This window comes from Malurus melanocephalus, unplaced genomic scaffold (assembly GCF_030028575.1).
Source record: "Malurus melanocephalus ecotype Western Australia unplaced genomic scaffold, MMel_1.1 scaffold_23, whole genome shotgun sequence".
Lineage (NCBI taxonomy): Eukaryota > Metazoa > Chordata > Aves > Passeriformes > Maluridae > Malurus > Malurus melanocephalus.
This window is the reverse complement of record NW_026623255.1, coordinates 1,941,077-1,958,030: the sequence shown is the minus strand read 5'-3', so window position 1 is coordinate 1,958,030 and position 16,954 is coordinate 1,941,077. Positions and strand designations below refer to the sequence as shown.

At 37.6% G+C, this 16,954-nt stretch overlaps 1 protein-coding gene across 2 annotated transcripts in view; it reads left to right on the top strand.

Annotated features, from left to right (window-relative positions):
• Nucleotides 1-16,954, top strand: part of CDK19 (cyclin dependent kinase 19) — a 121,714-nt gene that overhangs the window by 13,568 nt on the left and 91,192 nt on the right. For both annotated transcript variants that reach the window (XM_057390182.1, XM_057390183.1), the window contains exon 2: nucleotides 5,106-5,181. In XM_057390182.1, coding sequence (XP_057246165.1) covers nucleotides 5,106-5,181 — 76 coding nt within the window. The remainder of the gene's footprint in view (nucleotides 1-5,105; nucleotides 5,182-16,954) is intronic.

The following is a 16,954-nucleotide window of genomic DNA, read 5'->3' as shown; positions in this document are numbered from 1 at the left end:
CCAAAACCAGCCAGTTGTAGTTCATGTCGTATTGAGCTTTTCTGGTCTGGGTTGTAGGAACAACCTGTTGCTGCCGTGATACTCTTGCTGCTGCCTGTGAAGGTGAAGTAAGACAAATMTTTTAAATGGCTGATGTGGTCATGGGTTTCTTTTCAAATTTCTKCTTACCATCCTGTCTCACATTTTGAGTTTCTTATGTAGGTCTCAGAATGAACTAACGTGCATTGAAATTCAGCATGTACACTGMTGGCTAGAAATAAATTAAGATCAGCCTGTAGATTCACAGCTTCTGTCATTTGTGACTGGTTGCCACGTGGATGAAAAGGACCTGGCTGAGCTGCTGACTGGATAAGGYATAAGGCCTGATACAGCTGGAGGATAATGGTAAAAGAAAATTACTTTCCAGTCTGCTGAAGAAGATGCACCCTAGAGACACTGTGTGTGGATTTTTGGTCTTGTAATTCTTTTGGCTTAGTGACTGCTTCTATATCYGTAAAAACACTAAAGCATAAGAACTCATCACTTAAGGATTAGGTCCCTTTTTCCAGTCAGTCATAGACATCTTTTCTGGTACTATTACCTTTGTAATAGTGCTATGGWCATGTATTGTGTATAGGATTAAAGTCATGAGCAGCTTGTGTAAAGTAACCTCTGCTGAGCATGATCRATTTAGTGGCTTGGCTGCCATGCTCCAGATGAGGTTTTGAGTTAGTTTCTAGTTGCCCTTCAGTGTCATGGTTTTGCCTTTTCTCAGGAGAAAAAAGTTTGCAACTCTTTGTGATCTGCTGAGTGATTAACTTAATGCTGTCTGGCAGCAATTAAACAATGTGATCAGAGCGTAACCAGATACCTGTATGGACATCGTGTTCCAGGCAGTACTGTGAAGGACACTGAACTCCACAGTGTTCCCAAGCTTTGTCCTACAAAGTCACAAATATTTAAATTCCATTAGTGTTGTTACAATGGTGAATTGTTGCTGTTTTCTATTACTTTTTTTTCTAGCTAAGTCTTGAAATGGTTTTATGGTGCRCTTTTTTTGCTTAAGAAAATGTGCACTCTAAGTATTATTTATTTATGGTGTTGTGCACTTAATTTAAGGCASCTATTATTAGTATATACTGTAATGGCAATATTTGTATTAACTGATGTGATAGTTACAGTTCTAGCTTCAGTGTAATTGCAGTCTTTAAAGCCAGCTGCTTGATGTGGATAATTAGTTCTGAAGTTGGGATGTATGTTAAATTATCTGTGAATTCAAGAGAGACCATCATTGAAAGTTTTCAAATTTGAATAACACAATTCAAATAATTGTGATAAATAATTGGGATAAAACAATTATTTGAAGCATATACTACTTTCAAATCCKTCTGTTTTTCTTATGGTGTTGGGCAAGTTGTTTCTAGTTTTCCATACACTTGTTTGTAAAGTAGTTTCTCATATGATGGGAGGTCTCTGAAGTACAATTGCAACAGTTAAGACAGTTTAGCTCCTTTGAAATGTTATAATTATTCTAAATCTTCTGAACTGCATTCTTCCAAAGTAAATGTGGTACTTTGTTCTTTCCAAAGCATTTGGAAAGTGGAAACTGAAAGTGTTACCCAGAAGAAGCAGTAATCATATTTTCATATGATTTTCATATTTTCTATATTGAATACTGCAGCTGGACATCAACCACTGAGTACAATTTCTTGGGGCAAGAGGACAGAGGTTTTTTTGCATGGTACAAATTAATATTTTAACAGTAACATTAAGGATTGCAGAATGGGATATTTATTGGTGAGGGAGAAAAACKTGATGTTGAAGACCTTGTTTTTATAGTGGAGGAATGTTCTCAATACTTGCTGGCATGCATGGGGACCCTTGTGCTTGGATGCTGCCCATGGCAGTCTGAAATAACCAGYTGGGACATTTTCAGGAGGGCAATATCTTATATCAGCAGTGTCATTTTTGTAAATAGTTAATCCCTCTTAGAATAGCATGAATTATTTCTGAAACTAGAAGCAATGCTGATTTTAATCTTCAACCCCTAGTTTTGGAAAAGGGAGCTTGAAGTGTAGAAAAGCCTTSTGGTGGTGTGATGTGGTGCTTGTTTTATCAGGCAAATTCTTCTGCATCAGTTTTGAAAAGCTTTAATAAAARATATTGACTCACAGCCTCCTATAGTATGGGTTTCCTTTGAGTTCTGCTTTGCTATGTTTTTTGCTCAGAATGGTGAACACATTGCCACTGTTAACCTGGGATGGCTGTTTGATAGAACCTGCTTGATTRAGCCTTGATCTGTGCCACTTTGTTCCTGCCCTCAAACAAAACCCCAYGCAGTTGGAGGATAAGACCTTAAAGTTAGTTGACCTGTTCCYGAGATAGTATTTCTGTGGACCAGATGGAAATGGTTATGGGCAGACTTTCTGCTTGGCTATCCCTGGCAAAAGGGTACCAGAACTGTGTGGTTTGCTGTGGTTGTTTGGATTTGGTGTTAACTTAATCATGCTTGCTTCAGTCCAGTAAAAAATATACTGATACAGTATCTGTCAGAAAGAGATTTATAGAAGTTTTCCTGCTGTGTAATTCCCTACTGTTTCTTGCAATGTGTTCAGTTCACTGGAGTTTTTCTGAAATTAAATAAAAATACTTCCCCCTGTCTCAAGTGTTTCATGAAAGCGTAGATCTTTAGGGAGTTGAATAGTATACTTACCTATCACACTCACCATTTGATATTATTTATTGATTCTTAAAAGTGGGGAAATAGCTAATAAAATACTCATGTGTTCTTTTCTTTGGACACTTCATGGAAGGACCAGAATTGTGTGTTTGATCAAATTGCATTGGCTGWCTTATTGAAGTTTTGAATATATTTATTTCTTTCTCAAATTATCTTGAATGGGAAATATTATTAGGTAAAATACCACTTGGTGGTGRTCTTTTGGAAAGTGTTTTAATCAGCTATTATGTTTGCATAATAAGAACAGTTAACTTCAAAGAAGTATTCGTATARACTTGCATTTCTGCCAAAGCAGGTAAATAGTATTTAAAGGAGGGTATGTTTATGATTCCAAAGCTGTTGGTTAAAATTGAAAAAATTGTCAGATCTAGAATATGATCTCTTCAGAGCTTTTTATCCTTGCCACCCATTTATTACAGACAAGCATTTCATTATCCCTATTTTTGCTCATTTTTTACAAAACCCAGTGTTCTAGAACTATCTGGGTTGCAGTTCGCTAAAACTGTCTTTTCCCACATGCCATAATACCTTAAGCTGTTGGATTGGTTGTTTTAGTTTGGTTTTTTTTTTTTAACATCTTTCATAATTTCTCATTTGTATCGTAAAATCCTGCATGGAGTGGCTGTCTGTCGAGTGCTGACAGCCTCGCTGTGGCGATGGGGTTCAGCAGTGCTGAAGCAGTGTATGTCAAGTGTCATGCCTGGTCTCTGCAGTGACCTTCTGTCTGAAATGACTGGATGCAATGCTTTGCATGTAGAACTAATTAAAAGGTGGCCATATCAGTGTGGTCCCGTGCCTGGTTCAGTAGATGTGCCAAAAGAAGGAWGTGATGCAGTGCTGTAGTGACTACATGGCTTTGGGATTCCAGCTGATAGTTGTGCACGGGATTGTTTGTTCTGCACAGTTTAAACTTGACCATAGTTWAAAAGCCATTATCAATTTGATATGTCAGTTTTGGTTCTGCAGACAATATAGTTTTGTCTTCAGAGTCTCTGTAAGTGACCTGAGTTAATGGAGTTAATACTTAGCAGTGTATGGAAATCCTCTGTATAGATAGCAGGACCATGTATAAGAGGGGATGGACATTTWTTATTTACTGTTTAAAATTTGGAGTGATTAATGAAATCAAAAACAATTTCTGTGAGATAAGGTGTGATCTTACTACCTGTGAAGTTACATGTTTTCACGTGTAGTTAGAAAACATCTGAAATTTTTCCTGTTAAAATTTTGTTTCAAAAAGTGTAGCTCAGTGTTAGCTATAGATATGCAGTGAGGTTTTAGATACTACTGAAAGTTACTGAGAATGATGCTTGCCTGTGGTTTCTTATAATATATGTAGACAGCTAKTATTTCTGGTTGTCTCATCCTGTCCCCACATTTTTCCATTCAGCTACTTCTCATCCCATGAATTTGGAGGGAGAGGGTCTGGAGGGAGGTGGAAAACAGGCTGAAGCTGGCAGTTCGAAGCCAGAACAGCTGAAGCAAATGCAAATTGATAATCCTCTGTGGGGCAAAACAAAATGTTTTGGGACCGGAAGTAAAGGCGAACTGAGGTCTACCCAGAAATGCCAAGGGGAGTTTGAACAGGGGCTTGTGGATTGCTGAATTGTAACTGGTGAGTCTGCAAAGGGGCACCAACAYTGTGGGTGTCAATGCCTATCAGCATCTGCCAGTGACAGATGAATCCTGCAAAATTGTACTGCAGRCCAGTTCTATCATGAGAGCTTCAAGATTCTCCCTGATTTTCTTTTTCTTTTGGTGGTCACTCCAAATCACTTCAAACTGTGATTATTTAAAAGGGTAATACAGTGTTTGGGCTGAAAATTTTCATGTATTCTGGCTTTGTACGTCAGAGCACAGTTTTGTGTACTGTGTAGGGATCTGTCAGTAGCCAATGCTTATTATATAATTAGTTTAAAATAGTAGTATTTCAGAAATAAAATGTATTGAGAGTGCCTCATAATAAAGTCAAGAAAGAAGCTTGCCATTCCCARATATTTCTAGGAGAGGTTTCCAGACATGGGATACGACTGTGATGTTTTCACAGTAGTAAACAGTATCCTGGAATTTCAAGGGAAGTATCCTCCAAAATTCTGTGTTTGCAGTTATCTGCAGATATTATGTTTGTTTTCAGAGAGAAATGGATATAGGTTAACTAAGTTTCTTTATGAAGAAGTTTTTGTTTGGGAACTGTAAGGTCTCTGTTGAAAGAAAACTTGCTTTTCATATCAAAGTGTAATTTATGCATAAAAGCAGATTGGCTTTTCAGCTTCTTGATCCAGACCAAATTAAAGTGTTTCATCATTATACTTGTATTGATTGGTGTAATGTAAGTCAGAGCTAAATATGTTTCTTTTCTCTTTTTTTTTCTTCCATGTGTATACAGAAAAGATGAAAAGGAGTATGCACTGAAGCAAATTGAAGGTACAGGGATATCCATGTCGGCCTGTAGAGAGATTGCAGTAAGTGTACATAAATGAAAGTATTTTTTACTGACATTATTATTCAACAAGTATTTTATTTTCCTAGAATTAAGTAACATAAAGATTATCTAAATGTTTTCTTTGAAGTATGCAAGAATGGCCATTTATTCAGATCTGAGCCTTTTTAAGAAGCTTTTAAAATCACAATTTTCATTCTTTCCAGGTAATAGTGATGCCTCTTTCTGATATAACTTTGTTTCGTCTTCTTTTATTTGTCGAGAGGGAAATAAGTGTGAATTTTAAGTCGAGAACTTACTTTAAAAAGGAACATTTTAAAAATTACTTGAAGGAAAAAGATTCTGAAAGATTACATTTACCATAAGAGCTCCACTTACTAATAATGTATTTTATTTCAGACTAATGGTAACTTGTTCTTCAGTATCTGAGAACAGTTTGTTCCCCTCATTTCTTATTTGTTTTGCTAAGTACAGAGAAATACCATAGCAAAATGAAAATCAGCTTTATTACATGTGACTTAGAAGAAAAAAAGGGATTCAGAAATTGCACACTTTGGAACACAGTAGCGCTTGTCATTCCTTCAAATTTTGTAAAAATTAGGGTGTTTGTATATGATGCTAGAATTTGTTCTTTAATTTTTTTTTCATGTCTGAAAATGTGCATTACTGTCAAAATGCTGGATATTGAGTAAAATTTGTAATGCTAGAATTTCTTGCATTGCAAAAGGAATGCACTTGATTAAATATTTACCTTGTCTTACTGCTGTCATTATGCAGCCAGCTGTTAAAATGTGTCTTAGGATTGTGCCTGAAGCTTTTYGTAATCCGGTAGTGTTGCATTGAAATACAGCATTTAGATGTGCAGTGCAGTGTGAGGCATTTGAAACTCATGATGTCCATGAGCTGAATAAACCACTGGATTGTGTTTAGTATAGTGTCCATGGTGATTCTGTATGAAGAGACTTAACAGATAAAACTGCTATCCTTTTAAAGTGCTTATCACAATAAGGTCAAGGTCACTCAAGGATTTGAGAGGTGGCCTCATTGCTGTCAGTCACTTTACACAGGATTTACCCAGTGACCTTTTTTTGCTAGTATTTTTGCCTTTGGAGGAAATAGGAAATCCTCTTTTAACATGAGTACTAGATTATATCCTTGCTACTATAAAATTGGTTTTGACAGTATTGAGGGGCTTTTGTTTCTTGGATTCTTGTCCTTTGCTTTAAATTTTGCTGCTATGGAGATAATGTGTGAAATAGTCTGAAAGAGATTTTCCTGTGGTATGATAGCACTGTGGTATGGAGTTGGGTCTGTCTGCCTGGACTCAACAATGTAAGGAAGGAGAGAGTGTAAAATTATTTTTTAACTCTGATGATGCATTGCTAGTTTGGTGGTGGTTTTTTTCTTTTTAATTTTTTTTCTTTATTAGTGAAGCTTTGTACAAAGATCAGCACAGTTTGTGAATTTTGACATCTACTGTATAAGTTACTTGACTGTTTTCAGTGATTCTTCTGGTAATTCTTCCTTGAGTTATACTCACTCTTCTTCAAACCTTATTGTAAAACTGTAACCTGAACTAATGCAGCACATCAGCATTTGTCTCAGGGAAATTTCAGGTCAAATATTAGAAATGGGTAAAAAGATATAATATTTGAAAAAAAACCCCAAAACCTCCATGTTCTGTCATACAGATGGTATATTTTCCATCTAATTAATGCATCCATAGCTTATCTTGTATTTAAAGGCTTAGATAGGTGACAAAGAGGGTAATGTTTACTGATTAAATAAAGATTATCAGAGGCCATCTTAAAAATGAATTTCACCCTTCCCCACACTCCCCAGCAGCAAAACAAATCCWAATCCCACTTTGGAAGATGAGCAAATGACAGAGGCACCAGCGTACAGGWTTCTGTGTGTGTATGTTCAGAGTATTTTAATAGTTCTGTAATCTGAAGACACTTGACAGTGTACTTAAGAAATATATTGCTGAACTGAAAGGCATTCCCTTTTACAGTCCCAGACAATTTTGTGTGCCTTATTGCATAGACACCCATTTTAAGATCTGCTAGCTAACTTTCCCTAAAGAAAAAGGCAGACGACTCTTCTCTTCTGACATTATGAATCAAGTTGCTCTGTCTTGGTTTAGGACTTCAAAAACCACAAAGTTTCTCTTACCACTATTCATATGAGCTTTTTCTGGAAGAAGGTCARTGAAAACATCATATAGACAGTGGTTCCTGTGGCAAGTGATTGTTTCTTTATTTCAACAGTAGGGTGATCCCTGCTAAAGGAATCCTTATTTCATCCAATTCTGTTGTATTGAATGTGAAAGTATTAGAAATTATTTTTTTTTGTGTGTGTAAAAGCCTAAGTAGTTCCCCATAACTCAAGTGAAGATAAGTAAAATGCCAACTATTTCTGTGTTCTTGTCATGAGGAAGATTATTGCTTGATTTAAGCCACATTTTTTGAAGAGTAGAACTGTGAAATATGAATGAGAATTATAAAATGCASTGTTTTCACTTTTAGATGGCTCGTTAATAAATGTGATGTCTCTTTCAGCTCAAGACCTGCATTAACTTATTTTGGAGCCTGAAACAGGGTGAAATGAAGACTTTTAGTCAATTCTGGTGCTTTTATGTTTCACTTTTTTCCTTACCTTATCTCTAAGAAGTTTTTTTAGACCAAGAAGTGGAGACAGAAGAAACAGACCAGATGAGGAGTATTTGTTAAAGTTTTTTTCTTTTCCTGTGGAGTATCTTGGCCATGATCTGTTAAGAACCAATAGCTATGACTTTAAAAGTCTGCAGATGGTAGAGGTAATGGAATTTGGCATTTCTTTATCAGAAAAGCACCAGGGTAAAATAGCTTTATCTGAGATTTTTTGTCCTTAAGGCTTTGATTCCTGTGAGAGGATATCTGAGTTAATTCAAGTACTTTGTTTTTCACAATGAAGACTATAAATTTCTAATTGTGGATTTTGGGAAAAATTAATTCAGAAAAAAGGAAAAAAAAAAGCCTTTTCTTAGTCAGTGCTTGGTAAATATTTGTGTATGTATCCTGTACCTGAGCATGGAAGAACTTCAGTGCAGTTGTTACTGGCTTATTTAGCTGATATGATGAGGTTCAGGAACCTAAGCACATAGAGCAGGTCAAAAAGCAGGATCACAGTGCTTGACCTTAGGAGAGCAGATCTGAACCTCTTCAAATCTGCTTGGAAGAATTCTGTGAAATACTGTGAGCCCTGGAGAGAAGAGGGATCCAGGAAACCTTGTTRGTATTCAAGGATCACCTTGTCCAAATTTAAGGAAGTTCCACCCCAGCAAGTAGGAACGCAAGGGCAACAGGAGGCCTGTGTGGATGATCATGGAGGTTCTTATTGAACTTGGACATAAAACAGGATTATATATGAATTGGAAGCAGGGATAGGTGGAACAAGAGAAGTATAGAGTTGTTGTTTGTTCTTGTAAGGAGAAGGGTTAGAAAAGCCAAGGCTGACATGTAGTTGAGTCTGGCAAGGGACCAGAAGGGCAACAGGAAAGCAATCTACAAGTACATGAATATCAAAAGGAAGACTAAGGAAAACGTGAGCCTGCAGCTGAATGGGAATAAATGCTATAGAAAAAGCCAAGGTACTCAATTTTTTTTTTGCCTTAGTTTGTCAGTAAGTCCAGCCTTCAGGAGTCTCCTGTTCTTGTGACCAGAGATAAAATTGAGGAAGGAGGACTGACTTTGGTGGAGGAGATCCAGRTTAGGGAGCACATAAACTGGACATACACAAGCCTGTGGCGCCTGATGAGTTGCACTCACAAGTGCTGGGAGCTGCTTGAATTTCATTACAAGATTACTCTCAGTTATCTTAGTAAGATAATGATGAGTGGAAGAGAACAAGTGTCACTTCTTGTGACACCAAGGAGGATCAGGGGAGCTACGAGTTGTTTGTCTACATGTTAGTCGCTGGGAAGGTGATGAAGAAAATCCTCATAGGAGCAATTTCCAAACACATGCAGGACAAGATGGTGGTTGGAAGTAGTCAGCATGGATTTTCAAAGGGAAAATAATCCTTMACCAACTTATCTTCTACAAAGCGATGCCTGCTTGGTGAATGAGGTGAATGCTGTAGATYCTTTTTATCTTGACCTTAGTAAAGTTTTTGATCGTGTCTTCCAAAACATTCTCACCAACCAGTAAACACTGGTTTGCAGACAAAAATGGCTCTACTAAAGATTTCATGTGAACCAGTGGTTTGAGTCAAGTCTTAGATGTTCTTCAGTCAGCTTCTGGTCCTTTCTAGCTTTTTTTCACACCCTCACCAATGAGAACTTCCCTTCTTCCATGGAAAATTACCAACTCTAGCTATCTTCTCTCTAAATGGTTACCTCAACTCTAAACTTAATTCAATTTTTCTATATCAGGATGGTTTTATAGCTCTTTTTTCTGTAGGAATAGAAAGGAGACTGGGCTATTATAGATTATTTAAATGGGAGAAGAGTCACAAACCAGCAGCATTGCTAGCCTTGTGTTTTTTAAGGAGTGCCATAAGTTGCTGCCGTTTCGTCCTTTGTGAATGTTGGGTCTGGGCCCTGTAACCATTTTAGTTGCCTCATCCTSTGCCTGTGTGTGCTGATTTTTAGTGAAGGCTGCTCCTTCTGGGAGACCCTGAAATGTTGCCAGTATGCTGTGGCACAGTAGTGGGAGCATTAGTTGGCCTTTGTGTTCAAACTTGCATTTATGGGTACAAACTGAAATAAATACAGACCATAATGTTAAATGAGTTACTGAAAGCTCATTTGAACAATTTAGCATGCACAAATCATTCTCAGCCTTTTGCTTACTCATGCAGTATATGTTCCAAAGTACTACAGTACACAAAYATTTTGGTTTCTGAGGGTGGACGAAGTTTTAGAAGTCTTGCAGGTTAAATAATGGGTCTTTGTAACCTTTTTATGTTTGTCAGCCCTCTTGAAGAAGGCACTATCTCACTTTTACATTCCTCTCTGCCTCCCTGCTGTCCATGGCCTTCCTGTCTGTGTGGGCAGTTGTTCTGGSGTGTGTCTCTCTCTGCTTGGGTTTGGGTATGCTGTGATGTTGTGGTGCTAAAGCTGAGCCAAGGAAGTTAGCCAGACTTACTGTCTCCGTCGTGAAGCACTTCATGCCTTTGCCATGTGTTTCTCTCTGGTGCCATTGGCAGCATGGCATAGGCACTCAAGGGGACGTGTTGTGCCCTGCTGGTTGAGCTAATGAAATTTTACCTCTGTCAGGTGCTGTACATCATTTACAAGCAGCTCTTACCTCCSTGGTTGGAAATCGCTTTGTCAGATGAGCTAAATGTGAAGTTACTTAATTTGAGACTGTGGACCAGGCTGGCTTTACTACATCTCTGACCTGTTTCTGCGTCTCTTAGRAATGTAGAAAAGGTCAGGTGTACAGGAATAATGATAACTTTTCTGTATTTATAAAACACTTAGAAGATCTGTAGTGCCATTTACTCTCTTCAAGTCAAGTTGCATATAATTTCATAATTGGTACAAGTTCTGTGCTTCGGCTGTGTTTACCTTTTTCTTGTCCATGACCATCACAGCAGCTTGCAGTACTTTCTGCTGTGTAGACCTATGTAAACTTTGGTCCCTGGCTTTGTTGGAGGCAAGGCTAAGTAAAAAAAGGCTTTAAAAAAGTATGTGTACCTRAGTACATTTGCTGTAGGAGATTCCTTTTGAATGTCAGGACTTCTTTTCCCATGCCAAGAAAGGATAAATAAGTAGAATATTTGGCAATGTAAAATCTCCCCATAAATCCTCTACTACCTAATTAGAAGAGATTGTTTGTGGAAACTTTGAAACTCCACTCCCTCTTTCAATAGCTGGAGGTAGTGAAATAAGTGAAAAAAAAWTTTAAAGGGATTTTTATTAGAGAGCTAAGGCATGTGTTGGCTAGAAGTGTCTGTGCATTGTGATTTTATGGGTATGAATCAGCTGGAAAAAGATTTTTTTTGGTTCAGCTACATGACAACTTGTGTTTTGCATGCCATAGGAAGAATAAGAGYTCTCTGCATTACATGGTCTAATCTTGTATAATCTGTGTAATTTAAATGTTTGTTGTGTAAAGGAGTACTTAAATTCCTGCGTTGGTTATTCTTCACAAGGGTTTTGTGGACATTGTTTGTCTTCTTTATTTTATTGCATCTGAAAGAATAATTAACTTAATTAAATAAAAAAGTACACAAGTAGTAAATATGTGGAATAAAACTAGTTTTGTTTAATCATTAAGTTGATGTTTTTATCAGTCCATAAATAACTGTAGTGTTTATGAAAATAAAGTTTCACAGCTTGAAGTACAATTTTATATCAAATAATTGGACAAAAGTAGAGCATCATCTGAAGCAGSTAGTTGGCTCCATTGTCTAACTACAGCCACCTCCTTCAGCAATTTAACAACAAAAAAAAGCATGTAGAGGAGAAAGGAAAAGGGAAATACTGCTTTTAGAATTCTAAATGCAAAATTTGCAACTTTACTTCTTTTCTTGCAGAGGCTACTTTTCTTTTCTTGAAGTTGTGTTTTGCTCAGAGTAGGAGAGCAGAATCACAAGATCTATGACAAGTACATTAAAAAGAAGAAAAAGAAAGCTTTTATGCCATTCTGCCATGGTATGAGCTGAGGAAACTTCTCTATGAGTTTGATATCTGACATCAGTTCGGATATAATCCAAATTCCCAGTGCAGCTAGCTAGGGAAAATGACTGTTCAGTACTATTTAGGCTCAGTTTCACTTTGAATTTCTTCAGATATTCTTTGAATATTCTCGGAACACACAAATGCAAAACTAACTGATGGTGCCTTCAGCAGAAATGAACAAAAAATCAAAGCCAAACTGCTTCATGTTAAGCCTTACTAAGCAATGCRCTGAAAGCAAATAGCTACTTTATCACTCAGATAAAGAACAACAGTGTTGCAGATAATGCARTGAAGAGGTTTTTAAATGCTTACTTGCCAAACTTAAATACTCCCTGCAAGATTGTGTGTGTGTGTACGCACAAATGAACGTATATACTTACATGTTTTAAAGCTTCAATTGGAATGTTTTGTAAATTTTGTGTTCTTTTCTGAATTTGTCATAAATTTTCAGTTTTCTGKTTTGCATTCTTTCTTTCACATTGCATATTTTCCTTATGTTCCTCCATTTGTGCTTTCCCTGTAGTCAAGCAAAATTAGTTTGTACATGTTTTCAGTTAATKCTGTGTGGAGTTGTAAAATTGTTTGAATTATATATTGACTTTGCATAACTAGAATGTCTCTAATTTAACATCACTTGTGACTATTTTTATGCTTTAATGCCTCAGGCTGAGATGTGATGGCATGGGTTTTCAGATGATGGATTCTTTTTAAGTTGGGACTCGTGTCTTCGAATTCTATTACTGATTTGTCCGCTTCATTTAGAAACAGGCTCACATTTTCATATTCAGCCTTTCATTACCAATGTAGTAGCAGAAGCTACTTGCTCTTGCTGCCCTTAGCATCCCTTGTGTCAAATCAAGGTGAGTTTCAGCTCTCTTGACGCCATCCCTATGTGGGCAATGTCTGTAAACTCCTCCCATGTAGCSTGTCCCTGTTTGCCCCTCTCTGTACACTTGCAGTTGAGCTCTGACAATCTGCTTAGCTAAATAGGTCTCCTGCTTGTGTTTCCTAATAGACTTGCCAGTTTTCCTGAGCAACTTTGCTCTTCAGAGCTGCCTCTGTGGCTGTAAGCTGAAGTATGCTCTCCTCAAGCTTCAGGTCTGTGCTCTGCTGTACTCCTTCTTYRCTCGGGATCCTAGAATCAYAGGATGATGGAATGGCTTGRGTTGGAGGGGACCTTCAGATCACTTAGTTCCATCTTCCCAGACATGGGCARGGGTTTGCTCAGGGCCCCATCCAACCTGCCCTTTAACATGGCAARGGATAGGGCATCCACAGCTTCTCTGGTCACCCTGTTCTAGTTACTCATCACCCTCTGAGTAAGGAACTTCCTAACTTCTAAAAAATCTTTTCTCTCTTTTTTTAATTTAAAATTCTTCTCCCTCATTTTGTCCCTACCTGCCCGTGTTAAAAGTCCCTCTCCTTTTTATAAGCCCCTTTTAAGTACAGAAGATCTCCCTCTCCCTTTCCCTCTCTCCCTCTCCCCTGTGCTGAATATCTTTGGGTATACTGTTGGTGGTTGCTACAGCCAAAGCTACCTTGTCAAATCTCCAACAAGTTCTTCATTGTTTGAGAAGTTCTTCATTGCTACCATTATTGGCCCTTCAGTATGTATATCAAGAAGTTGTTCCTGATAGCCTCCTGAAATTAATGAGTTCCATGTGTCCCACTATTGCCCTTCCAGGGAGGTAAATGTCTTCTCATGAGAATGATGGCTTGTGGGTCAGAGACTTCTCTGAATTGTGGAAAAGACTTCACCCTATTCCCCATCCTTGTCAGATGGTTCTGTAATGTACTACCAACACAATGTCATCCTTACTSGTCTCTCTGGTGTCCCAGATCAGTAAACTGCCTGAGACTTCTTGGTTCCCATGGAGTCAATAAGGCAGAAATGAAATTTTATAATTAGTGCCTAAACTGGATAAATTTAATACAGAACAGAGATGGCTGGATTGCAAATGGATCATCACTGGAAAAAAAATCTAGAAATTTGGTCAAATGTTGCTTTTTTCAGTACATTATCTGGCATTGTTTTTACCCCTGTGTATGGTTAAGTGGATAATGTTTTTAGTCTGCAGTCATATTTTACTCTGCAAGTTTTTGCATGCAAATTGTAGTCAGCTTTGTTATTGAAGGCAAAACGTYACCTTCTACTAAAATTTTATTTACTTAATTAAGTTTCATTATGTTAACAGTTTCAGTGTGGTGCTTATTTTCTTGTGAACCCCTGTTTCTGTGGTAAGCTGACCAGCTCCATTTAAATACAACTTCTGCTATGCCCTACTGAGATTTTTCTTGTATTTATGATGACTTGAGGCATTAATGTATGGGGGTTTCAAGATACAGGAGGCTTTCCTGTTTCCAAACTGTAGTTAACAGTACAACATAGCGTGGATAGCCTGGTGTCTTTAATTCYGTGGTGCATCTTACAGTGTGATGCTGTTGCTTTGTTTACATTTTGGCAAGAAAGGTGTGAGCATCACAGTCTTGTTCTCTGCTCCGTTTGGCCATCTGATTGGCAAAACTCTTCAACCTTGTAGAAGGAGCATGAYGCTCATGCATCCTCTGTAACTGCAGTGTCAAGATGCTTCCTGGAACCTGCTTGTTGCCAATATGTAGTGCATGTAATACATGGGTATGTGAATATGCCACAAGTATACTCGAGCTTTTTCATAGGACAACACCTAAACATACTGAAGTTAGTGTAGTCCAGACAGGCTGTAGTTCTGGAAAAAAATTACTAGTTTTTTGAATATGTGGAATATTGAAAAAAGCTTTCAGTAGAATAATTTTGATTGGAAGCAGTTATGAAATGGGAGATCTACTGCCAGTTCTTGAAGACATTTGAGTCCCTGCCTTTTCTTTCTGTGCTAAGGAACTTACTCCATCCCATGGCCCCTGCAGAGTTTATTTCTCAACTGTTATTGTCTTTGCATATTTTCACTTGCTTATTAGATTAGATTCTTTTTTATCTCAGTTGCCTTTTGTACTATTTCCCTTCCTTTCCTTTATCTCCAGATGTCTTTAATATTTACAGGCAATATAGTGCTTTTGTGTCTGCTAGTTCTATATTGGATCCGTTTTGGTTTGATTTCTCTAAATTCCTGCCCTAAAAAAGCTTCTTATTGCTGTGATTAATGATCTCTCTCTGACCAAACTGTTAGGTTTGCTCAGTATCCTCATTTGCCTTAGTGTCTTTGCACTTCAGACTAATYATTGTTTCTTCTTTTTTGACATGTTATATTTATTATGTATTAGTGATTTTTTGCTTGCTTAGGTTTTACCTAGACTGTTTAATTTTTCTGAGGATGGGTTATCCTTGCAGCTTTACATTTTCTCTAAATATTTATTATACTTGTAGCCTTAAAAATACTTTATTGTTGCTAAATTATTTTTTGTACTGTTTCATATTTGAAATTCACTCAACTTTGCTCAAAGCCTTGCAGTCAAAATAAGGAATTCTACTGTGATTTTATGTTTTCATTATTTTCAGCTATCTGCATTKTTAAGATTCTCAGTCTAAGGCCAGATGGATTATTTAATTTTTGCTTCTTCTGGGCATTTTAGGTCCAGACCATTTCCAACCTTTTATTTTTTATCTTCAATACTTCTAGAACTCATGCTTTTTTTTTTTTTTTTTTCTTTTCAACACAGATGAGCCTGGAAAACAGATCTGTAGCCCTGTCACACTGGGATTATTTTCATAAAATTATGGAATGATTTGGGTTGGGAGGGACCTTAAAGACAATCTAGTTCTGATCCCCCTGCCATGGATGGGGACACSTGCCACTAGATCAGGTWGCTTGAAGCCCCATCCAAACTGGCCTTGACCACTGCCAKGRATGGGGCATCCACAGCTTCTCTGGSCAACTTGTGCMRGTGCCTYACCCTGCCTCACAGCAGAGAACATCTTGAATATTTAATCTAACCTCACTCTTTTTCAGAATAAAGCCATTCCSCCTTTTCCTGTCACTGCATGCTCTTCTGAAAAGCCCCTTTCCAACCTTAACGATTCTACAATTTCAGCTTCTGTGTYTGTTGTTGGTCCTCCATTACATGCACATGGGAAAAAATGAATCAATCCATCTTGCTAAAGCATGCATAGGAATTTGATCATCTGGTGCACTTTATTGTTGTTAACATTTTATCAATATTTATAGAATTGTAGTGCGTTTAAGGCAACAAAAGCAATCTTCAAAGTTTAGTCTGCTGCTTCTCTCCTGAATTTGGCTGGGGGATACTATTGAGTGCTAGTAAGGGATGRATCCCTTTAGTGCTAGAATAGCTCCAGTAATAAAGGGAGATGGCAATGAAAGTGACTGTTTCTGGACTGCATTCAAGGATGCKGAGCTGAAAATTCTAGATTTGATAAGATTTACTCTCAGAGTACTTGTAAGCTGCAGCATTTTCAGCTTGACAACTTGGCAGTCACTGTGGTGGAAACTGGCCGAATACAGAGCCTCAAAGTGACTGTYGCTTGGCCAGAGGATGGAGACACAGCTGTTGCTTTTAGTGCATGTGAAAGTGGGCTTGAGTGTGTGTGAGATCTAATAAATATGGGCTTAATGTTAAAAAGTCACAGCATTTGGCTGCTTTAGCAGTGATAAAGGAGCGGTGGGGAGAGTGACTGCAGTGTGACTTAAGCTGATACTGCCCTTTTRTAGTGCATGATGCTCAGAAGGATTCTGTTGTCTAGGTAACAGGGTCTGTACTTCATTTCTTAAGAAAGATGGAACAGATGTTCCTGCAAGAAGCAACCAATTATCACCAGTGAGAATATTGGCAGTATTTAAACTAATTGCTTTGTTGTTGCATAGTCCGATTCATATGCTATGAACAGTAAAGAAAATTTAAAGGAAGGAATCTTCCTTGCATGGATTTTCCTAAATGAAAATCTAAAAAATATTTGCAGTTTATTAAATAGCACTCATCAGTGTACCCTTTTGACTTCCATTTATCATTCCATTTTCCTCTATACCATTCAGTCTTTTTATTTGGTATTTGTTGTGTCTTTCATGATCCACTGAGTCCCATTGCTCCATCACATCTGTGTCCGATCATATTAGTTTATTTTGATMATTTAAAATGCCTAAGAATGTGAAGGCAGTGGGGTAAAATGGTTGTT